Source organism: Halyomorpha halys, unplaced genomic scaffold (genome assembly GCF_000696795.3).
Source record: "Halyomorpha halys isolate HHAL.00 unplaced genomic scaffold, Hhal_1.1 Scaffold460.1, whole genome shotgun sequence".
Taxonomy (NCBI): Eukaryota; Metazoa; Arthropoda; class Insecta; order Hemiptera; family Pentatomidae; genus Halyomorpha; species Halyomorpha halys.
Window position 1 is genome coordinate 218966 of NW_027114568.1, and position 20810 is coordinate 239775.

The 20810-nt window shown below is 30.8% G+C and overlaps 1 protein-coding gene across 5 annotated transcripts in view; it reads right to left on the reverse strand.

Moving 5' to 3' along the window:
- The window catches only part of LOC106683060 (limbic system-associated membrane protein), a gene marked incomplete at its 5' end in the record, with an annotated part of 446735 nt that overhangs the window by 134053 nt on the left and 291872 nt on the right, over positions 1-20810 (reverse strand). For all 5 annotated transcript variants that reach the window (XM_067051729.1, XM_067051727.1, XM_067051728.1 and 2 more), the window contains 1 exon segment: positions 10605-10755. In XM_067051729.1, coding sequence (XP_066907830.1) covers positions 10605-10755 — 151 coding nt within the window.

Consider the following 20810-nt stretch of genomic DNA (forward strand, 5'->3'; position numbering starts at 1 on the left):
AAAAAAAAAAAAAAAAAAAAAAAACTGCATGAAACAGAATAGAGCAAGGCCGCTGTGCATAACAGGAATTGTGGATAAACTAAAAATAAGAAAATCTATCGAAAAAATAAAGTAAATATATTTATTTTTATAATTGTACTACCCAAAAGAGACAGCCACAAAGGTTTCTTTATTGTTTTTTATAATTTCAAAATCTTTAAAAATAAAAATTATATAAGTTACATTAGACTGACATTTTTCTTGAGTTCTTTAAATAAGGTAATATAACTTTGACTTTTTTAAAAACCTAAATAAGTTTTCCACAGCTGTTTCGGTGTCACCAAGTGTAATTCAGGCGATATATAATATCTAATGTCAAAGTCACGTCATGCACTTTATTTTTAACACATCTCTCGCTCCACCAGAATGTGCTGCATTGTAAGAGGTACGGTTCAGTCCGAAGGCCTGAGATTAGAGGTTTTTTTTTGGTGGGGGATTAAGATGGGGGAAACTTTAATTATCTTAATGGGACAAGGAGTTATAACTTACTGCTCAATAACGTTGTGACAGATTGTAATATTTATTAAGAAATAAAATTTTAAAATTAAATATATATGTATATGTATAATAATATTTAAAGCAGGTTTCACGTACCCACCTTCTCCTTACCTAAAGCTTTATGTAAAGAGAATGTGTCAATATTGATTAATGTACATTTGAAATAGGCTAAATACGCTCCGATAATATTTTTTTAGTTTAAACTATATGTATTATACAGTATTATTTTTTATTATAGACATACTGGTATTCTTTTTTATGAACGTGCACATCACTATTACCTTCGACGAACAATTGTGGCAGATTGCAGTACTTGTCAATAAATAAAAAACTAAAATAAACTTTATAATAGCATAAAAGTGCGGACACATATCATATATAAATAATGATCTCACTTTTGTATTTTGGTTATAGTATTTTATTTATTATTATTTTTTTATATATTACTATTGTTGCTAAATATAGACAAAATTAGCACTACACATTTTGTAAACAGATAATTTCATTCAAAGATGCAACTATTATTACTATTATATTACATAAATACTTTCATTTTATTATTATAAGAAATAAATTATTGTCATGGTGATATCCACCTCGTTCGATTTTTTTATTAGAATTTGCCGAACTGATCCTCTGCCTTTCCGAGAAATATCAATATTCTGAGGAAAAACCATGAATTTTTTATTCTAGAAGATCACCAGCAAGATCTTAAGGGTTAATTATGACCTACCTTGAGTGTTGCATAAGAATTTTTAATGAATACATAAGTAATAGTAAATTCTGTTCTTAATCATGGGGACAAAAAAAAAAAAAAAAATTTACTTTTGGAACTAGTTAACGGAAGTTAGTGGAACGGGGTATGTCAGCGAATAAGGCGCCGTGCTACTGAATACCTGGACCTAGATAAGAATTCAGCTATCACAGATAATTATTTATTCAGTTGCCCTAGCCGTGAGTCGTCCCAATGGGTTCAGAGTGGGAACTCTGATACTATTGTTATTATCATCAAAACCCGGGTGCCTTCTGTCAAAGCCAACCAATCTCCACGATCTATTCCTCTTTCTTTCTATATTTTAAGATTTACCCGCTTTAGATCCTCCTCAAAATTGTCCAGCCATCTGGATCTGAGGACGTCTTATTTTCCGTTTTCCATCAAGTTTCCCATTTAGTATTTTTTTTAATATCCTTTGATCGAGCATTCTCTCAACATATCCTATACATCTTATTCCTGATCATTTCACTAAAGCCACGGGGTTAGGTTCCTCAAACACTTCTATCTGCTCCTAATTCCTTTTTACTCTTCTTCTCTAAATTTAATTCTCCATGACTTCTCATTGCTCTCACATCCTTCTCAATACCTTTTTTTCCAAGGAGCATCCTTTCCGCCATGTTCCATACCCAAAGAATTTTACTGGCTTTCCGATGGTTTTGTATATGACCATTTTCATTCTTTTAAGGAGCTCTAAACATAAATACTTTTTACAGCGAGAAATGACATCTATTTCCTGTTGCTCTTCTGGCCTCTATTTCGCTCTCTACTTTGTTGTCATCTGTTACCAGGCTTCCCAGGTACTTAAACTGGTTTACAGACCTGTCACTGTTGTCTTTGAAAGTCACTTAGCTATTCAATTTGTTATCCCTTTTTGAACTTTTCATGTCTTACAGTCTTATCTTCATTTATCTTGACGCCTAGTTTAAATGCTGCTTATTCGAATTTCTGAAATATGCATTTTAAGATATTTCGGGTTCTAGCGGCAATGTCCAATTCATCGGTGTATGCTAAATAAAGCAGCTGATTGTAAATGGTTCCTCCAAGATTAGCTATTAAACTAATAGCTACTTCCAATGCTATATTAAATAGAAGAGGAGACAGAAGATCACCCTTTCTCAAGCCAATCTCCACACAAAATTCCAGGGACAGCAAATTTCCAAGCTTAACTCGGGAGAAAGGATTCATTAACGCCATTTTTACCAGTCTGACTAGTTTTATCGGTATGCTTACTTTTACCATAGATTTTAAAAGTCCTATTCGGCCCACACTTTCGGTACTCTTAATTGGGAAAAAATCGTGCGGTTGGTCGTAATCTCGAATGAATCACCTCCTTGTGTTGCCTAGTTCAATAAACAGTATTTCCTTGCAAAGTACTGAACAACAGATGTTTGAAGGGTTGTAGAGGTACATATTGGGATTGGGTTATAGTTCTAAGAATATTCTAGATAAAATTTAGGTAAAACGATATTTTATCCTTTCTTGATTCAACAAGGGGTAGGAGCAGTGAAGAAGTTGTACTTGGTGTTTTTTTTTAGTATACAGTTCCAGTTGCCTTGAGGACTGAATTATGTTGTTTTCTTAAATTATAGATATAAGTGGGGTTTGAATTTTTTCATTAAAAAAACGCAAAACCTCTCCGGTAGGCATTTATTTCGTCGATCATTCTTCATCTAGTAAATTCTGAATTCGTCAAAAGGAACTGTTCAAATTAAAAGGAATAAAACAGGTACTCCAAAAACCCATTCAAATATTGTCCGTGATAGACTCTGCAAAATGCAATATATGAAAATTTCTTTTAAAACTCTGGTCATCCCAGCGTGGGGCCCAGGCCTCCCTGATGTTGGCACCTGTCAACTACACAACCACTCCAACATAGGGCCCCAACCTTCAGCAACCGTTTTTATTCCAAAGTTCTATTGATGAATTCTACTAACCTTCTTGATAAAAAGTAAAGTAGGATCAAAATCAACCTATTTCTTCATATCAATGGAAGAATCAAAGAATAACGAAGGAAAACATGTACGATATAATGTAAAAATATTTTTGGCTGAAGCTTCATTAAATAGTAAAATTTTCTTATTAAATACATATAGTATTTGGACAATTAGTGATTGATTGGAAACAATTACATTAACACAAAATACATTTCGGCTATAAAAATAACAGCAGCATACACTACATGTCAATGGTTCAGCACAAAAAATAGAATTAAGGACAGTAACACTAGTTAAAATGAAACTCATAAATAAAATTACTAACACAAATAAAATAGTGTAGAGTTATTAAGATATTCTATGAATAAATGAGAGATTATTAGATTATATATATTTTTCCTTGGCGTCCTAGAACTTGAAACCATATGTCATTGTTATAGCTTCAATTATAGTAAATTATCAACAATTTTGATTTTCCTTAATTATTTGTTTGCACGGAACGTATTAAAACGATATCTAAATCATAAGACAATCAAGTATAAAAATATATGTTTTGATTTTCTCTACAATAGCATCCCAAAAATAAATAAATAAAAAAAATCAGAATTTCTTTCAAATACTCCACCGAGATTCCTTCTTTGGTTCCTAATTGACTACAAAAGATACAGAAGTATAGGTAAATCACTCTAGTTTAATGTAGTATAGAATAATAGTTTTTTTTAATGCATAATTTTATGCCATAGGAGAAAAATATATTAACTTTTTGAGCATTATAATATATCTCGTGATTTAAAACCTACTTTATTATTATGAACATGTTTAATTCGGAGAGAACACTGGTATATAAGTTTACTGTTAACATTGCAAACCAATCCGGTCCTTTTGAAAGTTATAGATTTTTTTTCTATTTATTTATTAATATTTACGACAGTATTACAAAAAAAAAATCTAGTAAATGTGATATTAGTGTCACAATAGACGATACAGACTTGTTGAGATACTACACATTGGTACAGCACTCTAATTGCCTAGAGTTATGGCCGGTTTTTTTTCATTTTCTTCCAACTGTCTCAGAACCCAAAAAACGACAACATCTATACTAATGTGGATCAAAGTATCCCACTGAGATCATAGGTTTATAATTACTAGTTGTATCTTAATTATCACAACTAACTCAAGCTCATTCCATATGATTTCTCAATCCTAATATAATTTCTTAAGATACTAAAATTATAAGTAGTAATACATTTATAATTAGAGTAATAAAATATGTATACAGCATTGTTTGAATGTCAACTGCTGTGAGTTTTATGAAACATTGATGATTATCAAAGAACATATTGGCCATCAACGATTTCAATTATGAAAAATAAAATAAAAGGGGAAAGAGTAAATTAATAATAATTAGAAATATGTTTTCACCCGGGTCAAAACCTCGGAAATATTTAACTTAAAATCTTTTTAATTGTAGTTCAGAGATATAGAATAAAAAATGTGGAATCTACCATCGCCGAAGTGGACAATCTATATAAAAAATTCTCTTAGTATCGGATACTGTATGAGTCAGATACTTCAAAAACCCCTACCGCATAATGTAATTATCAGGCTCAATTGGATTTCTATCTTCTAAGTTACTTATATTCAGTATAATTTATGAATTGGTAAAATAGGCGATAAATTTTCATAAATTCCCGCTTTAGTGGGAGCGGGAGCGGAAACTCCGGCCACGACACCCGTTTTAAGTAAATCTCATTAGGACTCAGCCCTCTCGAAAATCTCAGTCCGAGAAGAAATTAAAGGACCAACTGCGTTAATTAATTAAGATTTAATTAGAATTACTACGGAAAAGGCATTCTTCTTCTCTTTTCTTTTTTTTTTTTTAACAGAGAAAAAGATGGAAAGAAAACTGACTATTTCAATAATTTAATAATGAATCAATGGAGTGAGAAGAAAAGGAAGTTTTTCCGAGGCGCCTGCTTACCATAACACTAGCAAGAGGGAAAGATTAATCCACAACGCTTTCTCCGACGATAAATTTTTGCAAAAAGTCAAAGTAACTTAGAAACGTAATTAAGAGTAAAAAATTAAATTAAAAATGAAATCTTAATAGACGGCTGGAATGGGCGGGGAGACGGCAGAGCAGAGTACATTAAAATCCCATTTGTTTTAAGAGAGAAGGCCGGTTTTTTCCCTTCGCTATATTTTTTTTTGTACTAATCGCAGAGTGAGACAGGTCTTGTGGTAGATTTCAACAATGCGAACAGGTATGAATTATAGCTTACCACATCCTTCCTAACATAATAACATTAAAATAAGAGATCAAAGGTTCATTTTTTTTTTTTTTTAAGTTCATGTTCGTATAACTGAATAATAAGCTAGATTTGGACTGCTTTCTTCGGCAAATAGTATAAATATCAATAAACCGCAAATATAGGAATAATAAATAAGTGTCATGAAATCATCATTGTTTAGTCAATATCAGCGAATGTTTGCCAACGAAAATTATCAGTTTAAAAAATAATAATAAAAATATACTTTTGTTTTGAATTTAGACAATAAAATAACATAACCTTTTATTTACATCCTGAGTTTTAGGGGATAGATAACAATGTTTCTTATCTCCCAAGACAGATTTCCCCATGCCCTCGACAAATAGGAAATTTACTAAAGAAACTCATCCACGACCATTAACATTTATACAACAAAACATAATGTAAACATTACATAATTATTTTGTTATTTCACATAAAAGATTCGATATTTATATAAAAATATTTGGGAGTGACGGTAGCAGCGTGGTAACGCACCTGTCTGCAACCTGTGAGTTCAAGTCCCCGGCCCTATCCGGGATTTTTGCAAGATTATAATTATACAATACTCACTCACAACCTGAGTGAACCTCCCCCTCCTTCCTCCGGGACATTTGTGAGGCCCGTTAGCCAATGGGTGGCACTCACAACTATTTTACTTCACAAAAACACAAGAACACGGGGAATGTAAAGTAGAGTTGAGACGACGGCGGAGAACCGACAGTAGTCCTCAGGGGTTAAGCTTGCGCGAAAAAGAAGCGACCGATTTGCAACTTGTTCGAGGCATAGCAGGCAGAGGGCTCCTAACTCCCAGTCATTCACAGCTTAAGTCGTATAGATGTTTTACTTTAAATATTCCGGTTTCACTTGAAAAGTAAATGTAATATGAAAAATCAGGAGGCAGATTCTTATTCTGGATTAGAAAACATTCAAAAAAAGCCTGAAATGATGCCTGGGACTGTTGAACTTGGTAATATTAATTTGGAAGTTAGCAACGTTTGTTTTAAACATTATCATCTTCTAAAGCTTATATCGTTTTACCTAATTTTAACGGGAGAGCTCTCGTTTTAAAGGTAATGTAATGGTCTTAAAGTTGTTGTTTTTTTTTACTGTTTTAATAATGTCAACAAGATCTTAATTTTTATCAAAGATCTATTGAAAAACACTATTTTCTTTAAATTGGAGAGTGATGGAGAAAAACGGATCACAGCTCAGTATTATGTGATCTACAAGAAAGAAAATTTACATTGCATAATGTGTAAAAATTCAAATTTTGAATATAATGTGTTCTATTAAGTGTCGTATAATTAATTGATTATTAGACTAACGAATAGTCTAAGTTCCATTAATTATACAAAAATCATCATTATTCATTAATTATTCTAATCATAATACTATATTTACAATGCTTTAATTATTAGGATAAATTAGAAAGCTAATTTCAGTAAAGGTATTTTATCTAAATATTTGTCTATTTGATGCGATCGGCTTTTCCCTTTACTAGGGGGGATGTTTCTTAAAAATCTTCTGAATTAAAACATTCGTGTAAAAACATTAAAAGAAACTAGCATCTATGGAGGTTAAAAATAAGATGAAAAAGCCCCCAAGGAAAGATGACAAATAATAATTCTATGGAGTTGTATTTATGAATCCAATGAGTATGAATAATATGACTGGGATGAAAAAGTTTAAAAAAGTTTGAAAACGGCCTAAGTTAAAAATTATTTATATTTTATAATAACTTTGTTAATTACTTACATTAGTATTTATATTTTATCTTAGGACTGATTAGTATGCTGTGTACTTGTTCCAATACATTATATTTTGGGATCCTTCATTATTATTAAACAAAAAATCTCTCATGTATTTTTACTAATAAAATTAATACTAAAAAAAAATTGGAAGATTATTGATCGACCGAGTGTATAGATGAATGGAATATGGTCCGGGTGCGGTAAAAAAAAACTCAAATAGTAATCAATTATACTACGTTGGCTTTATAAAATAGTATAATTATTTACTATTTGAGTTTTTTTTTTTACCGCACCCAGACCATATTCCATTCATAAAAAAAAAAAGTATTTCTATATAGTTTTAATTTTGTACAGTGTGAGTTAAATGTGGTCTTGAAGAAATTGTTTTCTCAATCATTCTGATTTAAAAATGAATCAATCAAAAATAGTAACAAAATAATAAAATTGTTTATAATAAATAAATTAGCAATATTGTGGATCTTTAATACAAATATTACTTTACATATCTTTTAGGCTAGGAAAATATAATTTTCTTTTGCTCATGATATTTATTATTATATAGCTGCAATTCTAGTTCATGTTATATTTATACAAAATGATGCATACTAAACCAACGAAAAGCTCCCTTTCAGAAAGTTATATAACAAACGGAAAGAGAAATATACTTGAATTGTGTTTACCCGGGAGACGATATGAGCAAACTCAGTTCCTTGTAGTACCCCTCGAACTCGAAAACGGTTAAAAGTTTTCGCAAGAGATCGAGGTGTGACCTGACTACTGCAGCGGTGTACAAATATTTTCTGAGGTGTTGTGTGCGACAGTTAGGAGACATCCACTCACCTCAATAAAAACCAATACCTTCTAACTTTGGGAAGGGTGCACACGGAGGAGTAAAAAACTCTTTGGAGTGCGGTAACAATCCTGCTAGAATCAGGGATAAGTTTGAGGGGACCCAGCAAATATTAGGTAGAGGCAGGGGTCACTCCAAGCAAACATACAGACGTCATTACCTGAGGCACAAGAAAAACACACTGATTGGGAAATAGCTCTGTGTGTCTTGTCAATTCGATCCTTTTTATGTGCTTTCCGATAAATCTTATTACAGGTTGTGATTTGAACAATGAACGACTGCATTCCTAACTGCTACTCTTTTCTTAGGCAACAAACAACTGATGCCATCAAAGCTGAAGTTATTCATCGCAGGGGTTTAAGAGCATATAAACTAATATATGTGTGTGTTTGTTAATTATAGTTGTTGTTTTATATATGTTTATTTTATATTTGTTATGTTTATATTTTTTAAATATCCATTTCTTTTCATAATTATATATTTTTTATATATAAGAACATGGTCAGGGTTGCGGTCAAAAAAAGAACAAATAGTTTATAACTATTTTACTGTTCGACATTTCGCCCCACTTTGCAGGGCTTCATCAGGGCTAAAAAGAAAAAAAACTGAGAATATTACAACAAGATACGTTAAGGTAATTTAAGCTAGGATAAATATTATGTAAAAGTAAAGTGATCAATATAAAATAATTCTTATAATTCTTTATAATCCTTATCATTGTTTATTTTATATTGATACTATTTTATGTCTTCCTTCCTTTTATTTATATGTAATTTTTTATCACTTTATTCTTACATGATATTTATCCTAGCTTAAGTTACCTTATTGTTGTAATATTCTCAATTTTTTTTGTATCTTTTTAGCCCTGATGAAGCCCTGCAAAATACGTCGGACATTAAAATAGTTATAAACTATTTGTTCGTTTTTTGACCGCAACTCTGACCATGTTCTTATATATAAAAATATATAATTATGAAAAGAAATGCATATTTAAAAAATATAATTAATATAAAAATAACACATATAAAATAAACATATATAAACAACTATAATTAACAAACACACTTAAATCTTCTTATACTTAAATTTTTACGGTCAACTATATATACACATCTTTTTATGTTTATTGTTTTTATTTTAATTGTTTTTTATTTATTTGTTTTAAGCATACGTATTGCTGCATATGTTTTCAGATTTTAATTAAATATTATTGTGTGCGAGACCATTTTAGATTATAATTCATATAAACTAATAGTTACTACGAATAGCAATAGTTACTATGTTTATTGCTGATTGTAATTGTTTCTTATATTTGGTGAAGAAAACAAATAGAGACGTATTGGGTTCAGAGAGTAAATCATATCTCAAAATGTACTGGAAAATAATAAGTAAATCAGAAATAATAATAAGTCAAATAATAAATAAAAACATATATTACTAACATGTAATCTAAATTAATTATTAATATATCTAATGTGTATATAAAAAATATTGTTCTCCCTCAAAAAAACAAAATTCTTATAGTTGCCTGGATTCTAAAATTCATATTCATTGACATTTCTACATCATAGTCACTATCAAAAACTTATCAAAACTTATCAATATTTATCCAATAAATAAGTGAACAACTTCCCAATTTCCTTAGATTTATTGTCTTATAAAATGGGACACAGCATAGTGTTGAACAAAAAATGAATTTGCGTTTATTCATTGTGTAAAACACGTTTGCTAATTATAAGTCTGTATGATAGTATATATTACATTATACACATGAAAAACAATTAGTTATTGGTATTTTTCCCATGAAATATTTAGACAGATTAATAAAAGCTTAATAAATAGAAGAGCATTGTTTATGTTTAACTCTTGAACCAAAGCAGAATTAGCAAAGTTTGAAGTTAAAAGACTATGCTTTGACTCCACCAGAGGACAAAATTGTTGAACATAATAAAAACGAGGCATAAGAGATTTTGTCTAAAACTTTCCTAAAAGAGTAATAAGCTTAAAACTTCGAAGTTTAAAGGACGGGGTAAAGATTTTTTTTTTTATTTTGTTTTATCATAACTCTCGAACAAAAAACTGCCTTTATATATCAACCTAACTAGACCTAACTAATAATTTCAATTGCAAATAGCTGCCTAAAACTTCTGTATCAGTTGACTTTGGAGCACAACTTTTTTTTCTCCTAAAAATTCTTAAAGGAGTCGATTTTATGCTTTATTGTGCTCTTAAACGTTTCTGTCATCAGATAAAAAATAAAAACTTCAAATGCACGCGCATACTAAGGCTTCATTCATTAATGAACATTTTTCTCTGCATCTTTTTAAAATTAAAGTTTAAAAATATTTAGATATATTGAAAAATAAAAACAACACTAAGATTCAATGAGGTCCTATGAAGATTCAACAACATGAACTAATCCTATAAATTACAATGATTACTCACATAAAACGTTCAACTGAATATCTCTAGTGACTGGTTGACCGACGCCATTACTTGCAGTGCATTGGTAAGTGCCAGCGTGATGCCTGTTGGTCTCTTCAATCGTTATCGAAAATCCTTCCACCGATTTTTCTCCAGACGGCAGGATGTTATTCTGAAAAAAATATATATAATTATTACCTAAATATGCCAAAAAAAAAAATAGATGGAGCGGGAGTTGAAAGGGATAATGAAACATTGTTTCATACCTGGTGACAACTATTTAAAATTACAACCAAATCACGATAACGATAAACTCATCAACGTAAGTGTTGTAGCCACCATATAAGAAGAAAAGGATTAATATGTACTATTAATAATATTCATATTAGATTATTAAAACTAAATGGTTTATTATTAAATCTTATTTTCAAGTACTTAGAAATGTTTACTGAATCCGTGAAATACTGTTATAAATGTTAATAAATATATATAATAATGGAAAATTAAAACTTTTTTAACTTTGAACATTCTTTTGACCTATAAATAATGAACACATATTAGATGCTACGCCAACCTAAAGTGGTACGATTTTATTAAAAAGGGTGGTTGTGAGATTTTGTTGAATAAATTATGATCACTAGGCGAGAAGGAAAGCTTTACTATTATTAAGTTTGTAAAGGCATACACGCTCATCATATATAATTCAACAGTGTTTTATATGAGCACGAATTTCTAATGAATGAATTCGTTTTTCATTAACAACTTTTGACAATATATATATTAATAAATATTAAATGAATAATAATTTTCATTTAAAATTCAACAATAATTAAACTTAACTCTTTACTAAAGAGTATTATTAAAATAGCCTTTTCAGCACTTTGACCTATTATGCAAAATAAATATATATATTTACATATAAATGTAATTACATTTACATTTAAAAGTAAAATGCATTAACAACTAAAGCGGCAGCTGAGGATATGAATAATGAAGAACAAACCAGTAACGAAAATATTACTGGTTCGTATTCCTCAAATGCTTTAATGGTTATGGTTTTCGACTTTTTTTAGCAAAGGGTACCCATTCGAGTTTAGAGAAATTATGAAGTGATTTCGCACTTAAAAGTTTGTAGCAGTTGGCTATTAACGTAGAACTTTTTACTCAACAGCTCGGTATAGAGTATTTCAACTTTTAAAAGCCAAATATCCCACTTTCATCAAAAAGTACAAGCGCATAAATAAAATGTTTTGACATGACAAAACCTTCAGATAAGTGAAAAATTAACAGAAATAAAAGAAGACAACGTCATTCTCCAATATGTCCAAATTCTAAATAGACATTATAGTCAATAGGTCTATTATGCTTTCCCTTAAACTATTATACCATAGTTGTAAAATATTTGTAAATATAATCTAATAATAACCTGACCTAATCTTATAGTTTAGACTCCCTGCAAGCCACCTGATTAGCATAGCTTAATAAATTGGTGAACACGACACCATTGGAAAGGATATTCAATGAGTAATTATAAACAATTGTATCTAGCATAAAATAGCAAGGGGGTCTGTGGTATCTAGTTTTTGGTCTAAATATGTAGCGGTATTTTCAAGAGGTATAGGTCTCGTTCCCATAAGAAAGCGATCGAAATATAATATAAATAAATAATAAATTGTACCCACCATCTGCCGAAGAAACGCTGCTAGGTGGAAACATAACAATATACAAACAAATTATCCTTCATTTTTAACGAAAATAAGATAATTCAATTTTTGATCGCCTAAATTGATTACATAAAACATTTATTTTACAAAATTAAAGAGTAACTACATGTGGCTAATAATTAATAATACTGCTCCCGCAATTTTTTTTTTATATTTTAGTATAATATTTAAATTACTAATAATAAATTTTACTCCGGGACAGTAATGCCCATTAATTCTGTGACACGTTTAATTTATAGCTGCCTTAAAGTTTATTGTTATTCCCTTTCCATATTCATAGGCTGATTTCCTTAAACAGAGCACTTAGACTCCTAAAGAATATGCCACCCCCAGATTATAAAGTTAAAATTAATGAGAACTGCTTGAAAAGATGCAAATTTGGAAGGCAGGGCTGTCTGGTAAGTATTGTTATCCTTCGTTGTGATTAAATTTATTTATATATTTTATACAAAAGTCAATAGTCACAATAATAAATTGTAATCTTCTTTTTTTTTTTATGGAAAGTTTTATACAATTAGCAAATCACTAACACAATTGGCATTGATGACCAGCAGGTTTTACGCCATAATTTCTAAACAATCAACAAACTAACACAATTTTGCCATGGTAAAATAACAATTAGGTTTATTTGCATGGTTTCTAGCAAATTAGCTAAAAGAAATTCTCTGACTTTTCATATTATTCCGAAATTTTCCATGAATATTTTCGAATATATATTACGTGTTACCTTATTAAGCATTTAATACTGAATGATCATTATCTTTTTTTTACTACTGTTTGTATAAATGCATTTATAATTGTTTATATTGGAAAACTTTAGATTGGATTAAAGAATTTTAAAGAGCCAAATTTTATTTATTGAGCACAGATATTTAGAAGTGATCTACTCACCTAAGTTTTGATAGCACTACATATATAGGAGCTGATCAAGAAATTGTTAAAAACAGAATAAAAAAATAATAAAACAATTTTAAAACTTTTTATTATGAATGTATAATATGAATTTCAAACAATACTTTATTCTGATAAAATAAATTTGATTAAATATATTATTGAACTATGTTTTGCCATAGTATTATATTATAATAACTACATTTGATGTTCATAAAATTATATGGTATTCATTTCTCATAAAGAGAAAACCTAATGGAAGATACACTAAAATCATCACAAAGACCGCAGTGCACAAACTGTGGAATCAAATTATTCATCAGTAGCAAACAGGGTGCCCTAGATATAAGATAAGTTTCTACCAAAGTTTGATTTGGTTCGTCTGCCTGCCCGAAGAAATACCATCATCTGAGTGTAGAAGGTTCTCACGTGAGTTTGAATCAGTTCCTTATCTACTATGAGCTTAATTAAACTTGAGACAGTATTCTATCTTAAGTTGCCGAATGAGTTTTGTTTAATTTTGAACAACAATCTTGGTTGAATTTCGTCACTATTTAATTAAAATACACACATTTACATTTTTTTGAAAACTCTACTGTTAACTAAAAAAATAATTAGGAAGATGGTCCTGAGTGTGGTCAGAAAGGATAATTAGAAAAGGGTATAAATTTTTATCAAGTGTCTGTTTGTTTTTTGATTTCCTGATAAAGGCCTACAATGTGGGTCGAATCGTCGACACTTTATAAAATGTGTGATCACTATTTTTGTTTTATTCTGCCCGTACCCAAACCGCCTTCCGTCTCAAACCGCCTGAATTAACTTGCGGTCACCCATCATAATATAATCTACAAATAATATCAGTATAAAGTACCCTAAAATATTAAAATTAATTTTTTCAATAAAACTATTTTTCTATTTTCTTAATTGGCATATATTAATCATTTTTGGATTGAGTGAAAGGAGCAAAATACGTGTTTTTGAAAGAAAAATAAATAGTTTGCTTTAATCTTCTTTCTGTACTTTAATTGTAAGACATGGTTCTAAAAGTATTGTATGAACGCGGATAAAATAGGTGGTTAAATTAATGATTAAAAACTGTGTAGAAAAGGTGCCGGTGTCAGATGTCTACATCAACGGAGAATAAAAATCCTGGGGTGAATAAAAAGTTAAGAACACCATTAGACAATAGACAACTCTTCACGCAAGCTCAGTTCACAAAAAGTGGTCATTCCTCTAACTGAACTTGGAGGGACTGTAATTGCAACAAACCTCAAAAATCTATAAAGAAATTAGCTGATCTAACATCAAATCAAATTACATAAACATTTTCAACCCTCTAACTCAATTCGGAAGACCTGTAGAGTCAATAAATAAATTTGCAATAATTGATGATAAGTTTAAATCATTAAGTGCAATGATTCTTTAACCAATGTTTAATGCAGAAATGAGTTCGTGACACAGAGATATAACGTATTTCCCCTCTTAAAACAATGTTCCTAATTATTAGTTGAAAGTTTCTAAAGCCCCATAAAATTACCCTTTAACCACAAATCCAAGGTTTCATCAAAAATCATGTTATCTAATCTACTAATGGTTCCTATGATTGGTCCAACCAATCCTATTACTGAAAAAGTAATTCATTGATTGGAGGATTCGGACCTGGCCTGTCAATCCAATGTGATCAATAGCGTTTGTGTCTCCTCAATTATGTCCCCTATTCTTCAATGTTCTTCTTTATCCTCCTTTTCTGTGCCACATATATTCTCCTCTAAATCAGGGCTGTCCGTCGTAGTGTGCATCTTTTCTTTTTATTATTTTGAAATAATAAGGTGGACAACGAAATGTGGTTTGGTAAAAAATCTCTTAAAATCGAGCTTGCAGTAAGATATAACACTGTAATGAATAAGTAAGTCCAGTAATTGAAATTTACGATGTAAAATATCTCGTTATGCTGATATATATACTAAATGTTGAAGAAATACATTTAATGATCACGACTTCCTTCGCGCAGTCTTTAATTTAACGCAGAAATGTATTTAGTATGAATATTCATCCTTTTTAGTTTATTCTTAGGAGTAAGGAAGCAGTAAACGAGAATAGACCAGCCGAGAGTACAGTATATCTAGTTACCCTTAATAGACATCTGACGCTAGCTCGCCACTGCAACAAGTAAATCAAGCTGGTTAGGACTAAATCTTACAGGCTGCTCCATTGAGCAGGCCAGCCCTGCTCAATGGAGCACCATCGCTAACCAACATAGCACCAACATCAGCCAAGAAGCTCCAACAGTTTCAGAGCAGCATGATCAGACGCATAGTATGCCATACTTCATTACAAAGAGCAAAGACATACAACACTGAACCTACCGATGGTGGCAGAGTGCATCGAATTTTTTGATAGCCTCCACCACTGCACACTCTCTACTCAGGACACCGACAGGACGGCCACAAAGATGGCAGACCCACACAAACATCCTCAGACTAGACTGACACAACAAATCTGGTGCGCCACGACACCATCAGACTAACACACACCACTACCTATTTTCAAAAATATCTAATTTCCTCAGCCCTCTCTTCAAATACATTCTCAATGCAGTAAAAGACCTTCCCCTCTCAACCTTTTTTAGTCCGTCTTGACCTCAATTCCACGCTCCCACGGGGCTTAGAAAAAAAATTTTTTTTATTCATATGTGGCATTTATGGGATTCAATAATAGCATATCCCGAAATAAACTGGAGGACGCAAAAAATTTTGTTTCTTAATGCAGATTTAATCGGAGATTTTAATAATATAAAAAATGCTTTCTAAGCCATGAAATGTATACTGGGCGCAAGACGTATCATAAAAACTATTGAACAAGTGTCGACACTTGCCTAAATAACAATCACTTCAGATAACAAAGTTGAGGACATCAGACAAATTTGGAATTATAAAAAATATTGAATTGAATAATACAAAATAATTGATTGATAACCATGGGAATAGACAGTTGCAGATTGATAACTGTGGAAGATGAGATATAATAATATGTAGGTAAGATAAAATCAACCTTCGCTCAAGAACTTTTATCGGAAACTTTCTGATAGTTCTTGTAAGAAGTTCTATTTTATTCAGAATCTTCTGCATCCAAACGTTTTTGTTCAGTTAGCATTGTTTTAGAACTGCCAATAGATGATTGTTTGTGCACCCTGAGTTTTAATTGATCAAAGAATTTTCATCATTCAATAATTAAATCTAGTTTATGATGGATGGTATGTTTTAAAATTCTATCTATTTAGTGTAAATACATTGTTTCAAATCTTGTATTATTATAAATATGTATTAAATTGCATCAATATATATTTGTTAAAGACATTATATATCTAGGTAATTAAACTAGCAAGTTTCTAATAAAAATCCTTGAACGAAGGTTGATTTTATTGGTTATGTAGTATTATTTCTATTTCGATCATCTAAAACCTATTTTAATGGTATTTTTATTTAAGTTTCTTTCCATTTAGCTTATCTTAATTTCGTTCCTTTGTATTATGAAAATCGCATTTTACTTACAGATCTTCTTACCTATATAATATTATATCTCATCGTTCACTGTTATTAATCTGCTACTGTCTAATTCCATGGTTATCAATCAATTATTTTCTATTATTCAATTCAACATTTTGTAAATTACAATTTTTTTTCTATTTCTTTTCAATTTTATGTTTCGCTAAATGTTGTTGTTATCTCTAATAATAGCCCTGATGAAGACCTGACTCCAATTAATTAAAGGGCTTATGACGATACAGCGAAGAAAATAAAGAGGCACCGTTTATGGGTGAAGAAGTTCAAGGACACAAATAATTTTTTTAATTATTTTAAGAGATTTAAAATGTTCCTCTTCTTAAATATATATTTTAACAGTTAACTGTCCTTAATGATGAAATTAAACCAATCAAGAGCTTGGACTGTTTCTGACCTTTTTTTCAAGAGTTTAATAAGTAGCCCATTAATTAGGAGAATCATTCCAATTATACGCCCCAATACAGCTCATTTAATTCAGTCTTCACAACTTTTCTTTTTATCAATATTTAACGAAAAAAAATCGAGTCGTTTGAGAAGGATTTTTAAAATGTAATAATTGAGCATAAAAAGCGTAGTGCAACTTTGATTTCAAAACCACTAAATTGTTAACATCTAATTAATTGTGAAATATTAAATAAATTTCTTCTTTGGACTTGAGATTGTATGCACATATTACATGTTAGTAAATTTAACAACCTAAAAAAGTGATTTATTTAATTATCATAGCACATGTGGAAGTAATGAAAATAAGTAGTTTCACATAAGTCAGATAAATTCACTAAAAGTATGGAAGAAGCATCGATATGGAAAGTTGAAGTGGCTGATATAGTATTTGGTGAATTCAATTTTAATATGAAAACTTGGGGCACATGGAAAACTATTACAGTGAACAATAAACAGTAAGAAAGACCGACCCTATAAGAAACAGACATCAGTTATTCATACTTGAGAAAAATAATGTTTTATTTGAAAATAACATGAAACTACCTTTAATAATTGAACAAAGCTTGACTTAAGGAATACCAGTTTCAGGATAAAAAAAAAATCCATCCCCATTCTTTGTGTACCATTTCTACAACTAAATGACCCCAGTTTTAATTTTATAAGAAAAAAGCAACATTTATATATCGTCAGGAGGATGAACCACTGGGTACTATCTCACTCATACCATTCCCGAGTAGAACATCTCATTTGCTTGTTGTAAAATACATTTACAGATACAAATATAAAAAAAAATGTTAAGAAAAAAAATATCAATCAAAATCTCTTTTCATAGCCATGAAAGCGAGCAATATGGAAAACGCAAGATCTGGCCTTCCTACATCTTACCAAAGCAAACAAAAAACAATTAAAATCAACTACCAACACCAATGGCGGAATAAAAATTTAGAAACCATCAATACCAATCCGCAAATAATTTGATCTCTTTTGAAAAGGCAATTTAGATTTATTTATTTTTTTTATACACTGATGTAGGACCAAAGATGAAAAAAAAATAATGTTAAAAAAGTAATCATATTTTGATTTCTGTAATCCTAAAAATCTAAAATAAAGAAATCTTAAATTATATTTGATAAGTCTTTAGAAAGAGTTTTGATTGAAAGAAAGAAGGATAGAAAGGCAAATACTAAGAACTTCTCATGAACTCATTGAAGGGAATTGACATATTGATCCTAGGAATCAAGGCGAAGTGTTCATTGACCGAACAACTTTCCAACTCGGGTGGATGAAATTCTTCAAAACTATTTAATGACGGGCCCTCTGTGTTTCATGTCTCCGGCAGCTTCTTCAACCTTTTTTCTCAACATCTTTCCCAAAGTATTCAGGCCTGTATTAAACTCTACCCCAAGGGGGAAGGGAAACGTAGCCTCCAAGAGTGAAACTTTAAACGAGGTGAATTTAATACCGGAGGGTCTGAGGTGGAGTGGGTAGGAAAAGAGTGTAGAAGTATGTCATAACAAGAGGAGCTACTCGACTCGGGTGAGAGCTCCTTCAGGAGTCAAGTGTCCGTCCCACAGACCTAGCTGGACTTTCTCAACAGGATGATTTCCGATTCCATTCCTTCGAATCTTTCAAACGGTACCATTGAAAGAGAGGAAACGATTAAGGAAAGTTTTGATAATTTTAATTGGATTTTATTTATTCCAATTTTTATTCAATATCATAAATTACATAAAGTTTTGAGAATATAAATTGAATTGAATTTATTCCATTTTTTAATCAATAAAATAACACTTTTTGTAATACTTCTCATATTTACTATAACAGGTAATTTTTTTGAAAAAGATTTATAAGCGCATATACTAGGATATTAATTCCAGTTAATAATATAGATGAAAACTGGCATCAATACTTATAGACGTTTCTTTTATTTGTATATATGTTTGTTCTAATCCCCTTTTAGCAATTAATACTAACTGCCTACTATAATCGGACTACCTATCATATAGCTTGAGGATTCTTTACATATTTTTATTTTTTAACTTTATTTATAGAAATTTACAACCGTATGACGACTAAAAAATCTGTTGAGGTGCGCGCATCACGCTACATTCACTTACCGCCTAAATTGAGTTTAAATTAATCCTAGCAGATATTTCTACATTATTCACTGTAGCTATCTTTACTCTCATTTTGGGAAATGTGTTTTCAACATGGGGAACATTTTTTTTTATAATATCTCCTAAAGATACTTACCAAAACATTATCATAGTTTATGATTATCAATTTTTCATCACTAATAAAAATTTGTGTTGGTCAATTTGCACACATCATATGTTTTATTTGACTTTTTTTTTGCTTTTTGATAACAATATTTTTATTTATTTATTTCAGAAAGTCTTAATCTGAAAGAACACATAAATAAGAACACATACATATGTATACATGTATATCTTTCCGATATAGCTCCTTCTACTGAAGCGAGATCTACATTTTAAGCAGTTTAAGTAATAGTGTGATGGGCTGCAATGAATTTTCGTGGGGTAGATCTAATGTGTTGGGGCACAATTGAGCATTGTCATTAACTAAAAATGAACTCTACCTAACCTACATATGTGGGTCTCTGTTGCACACGTTTTATGTTTTGTCCTGCAATATGCATTGCTGCCACCTTATTGGAGCTGAAGATTGTGTGAGTGTCCTGAAGAGCAAGACTTTACTTTTCAGGAGGTCGAAGAACTTGATGTGCCTCCGTTTCATATACTCGGGCACAGTCAACAGGTCAAAAAACTCGTGGACTTGTTCAGGTTAGACCTCAACATCTTCCTAAAACTGTTGATGATGGCGTTGCGTTCCGTTCCGAAGTCTCATATGATGATGTTCCTTACTAAGGTGTGATTGAAAGCCTGTTTATTAATAGGGAATTACTGAGTTCTCCTTACAAAACTCTCAAAGATGTAATAAAGAATAATTTTCTCGAGTTCTAGACTGGATATTTCTATCAAAGGGATCCGTTAATTATATGAATAATTAACCAACTTGAAAGTAGCATAACTAGTTTAAAAGCAGAACTAGGGTTGTGAGAATTAATACTTACTTCAACAAATTTAATGGTTAAAATGATTGATATTTACCTGAACTTAAAAAAAGAATGCACTGCTTCTTAGTTTTTGCTTTATTTTAATTTATGAAAAATTAATATTAAAGTTTTTTTAGTATAAAGAAAAAAAATTAAACAATACTGCTATATATCGAGGTACTACCAATTATTAATATTATAGGGGTCTTTGGCGTAAGTCTTGTCATACCTGTACTGGGTATTTGCCTGTCAACTTTGCAGATGGTTAATGGACAGCTGAAAGGGTTCTGAGCAAATCTATTAAAAGCAGGTATTGCCTGCTGGCTTTGTCGGTTGGCAGGTCAATTATAAACAAAACTTGCACCAAACACTTTTATAAATGTACCACCCCCTGTAACGTATTTTTTTTGGGGGGGGGGGGCGTGGCTAATGATAGGCAATGAGGAAATGAGATTCCCAAAAGGCGACGCCTCTTTTTGAAACAAGTGGGGGAAGAAATAAAGAGAAGAGTTGGAAGACGAAAGGATAT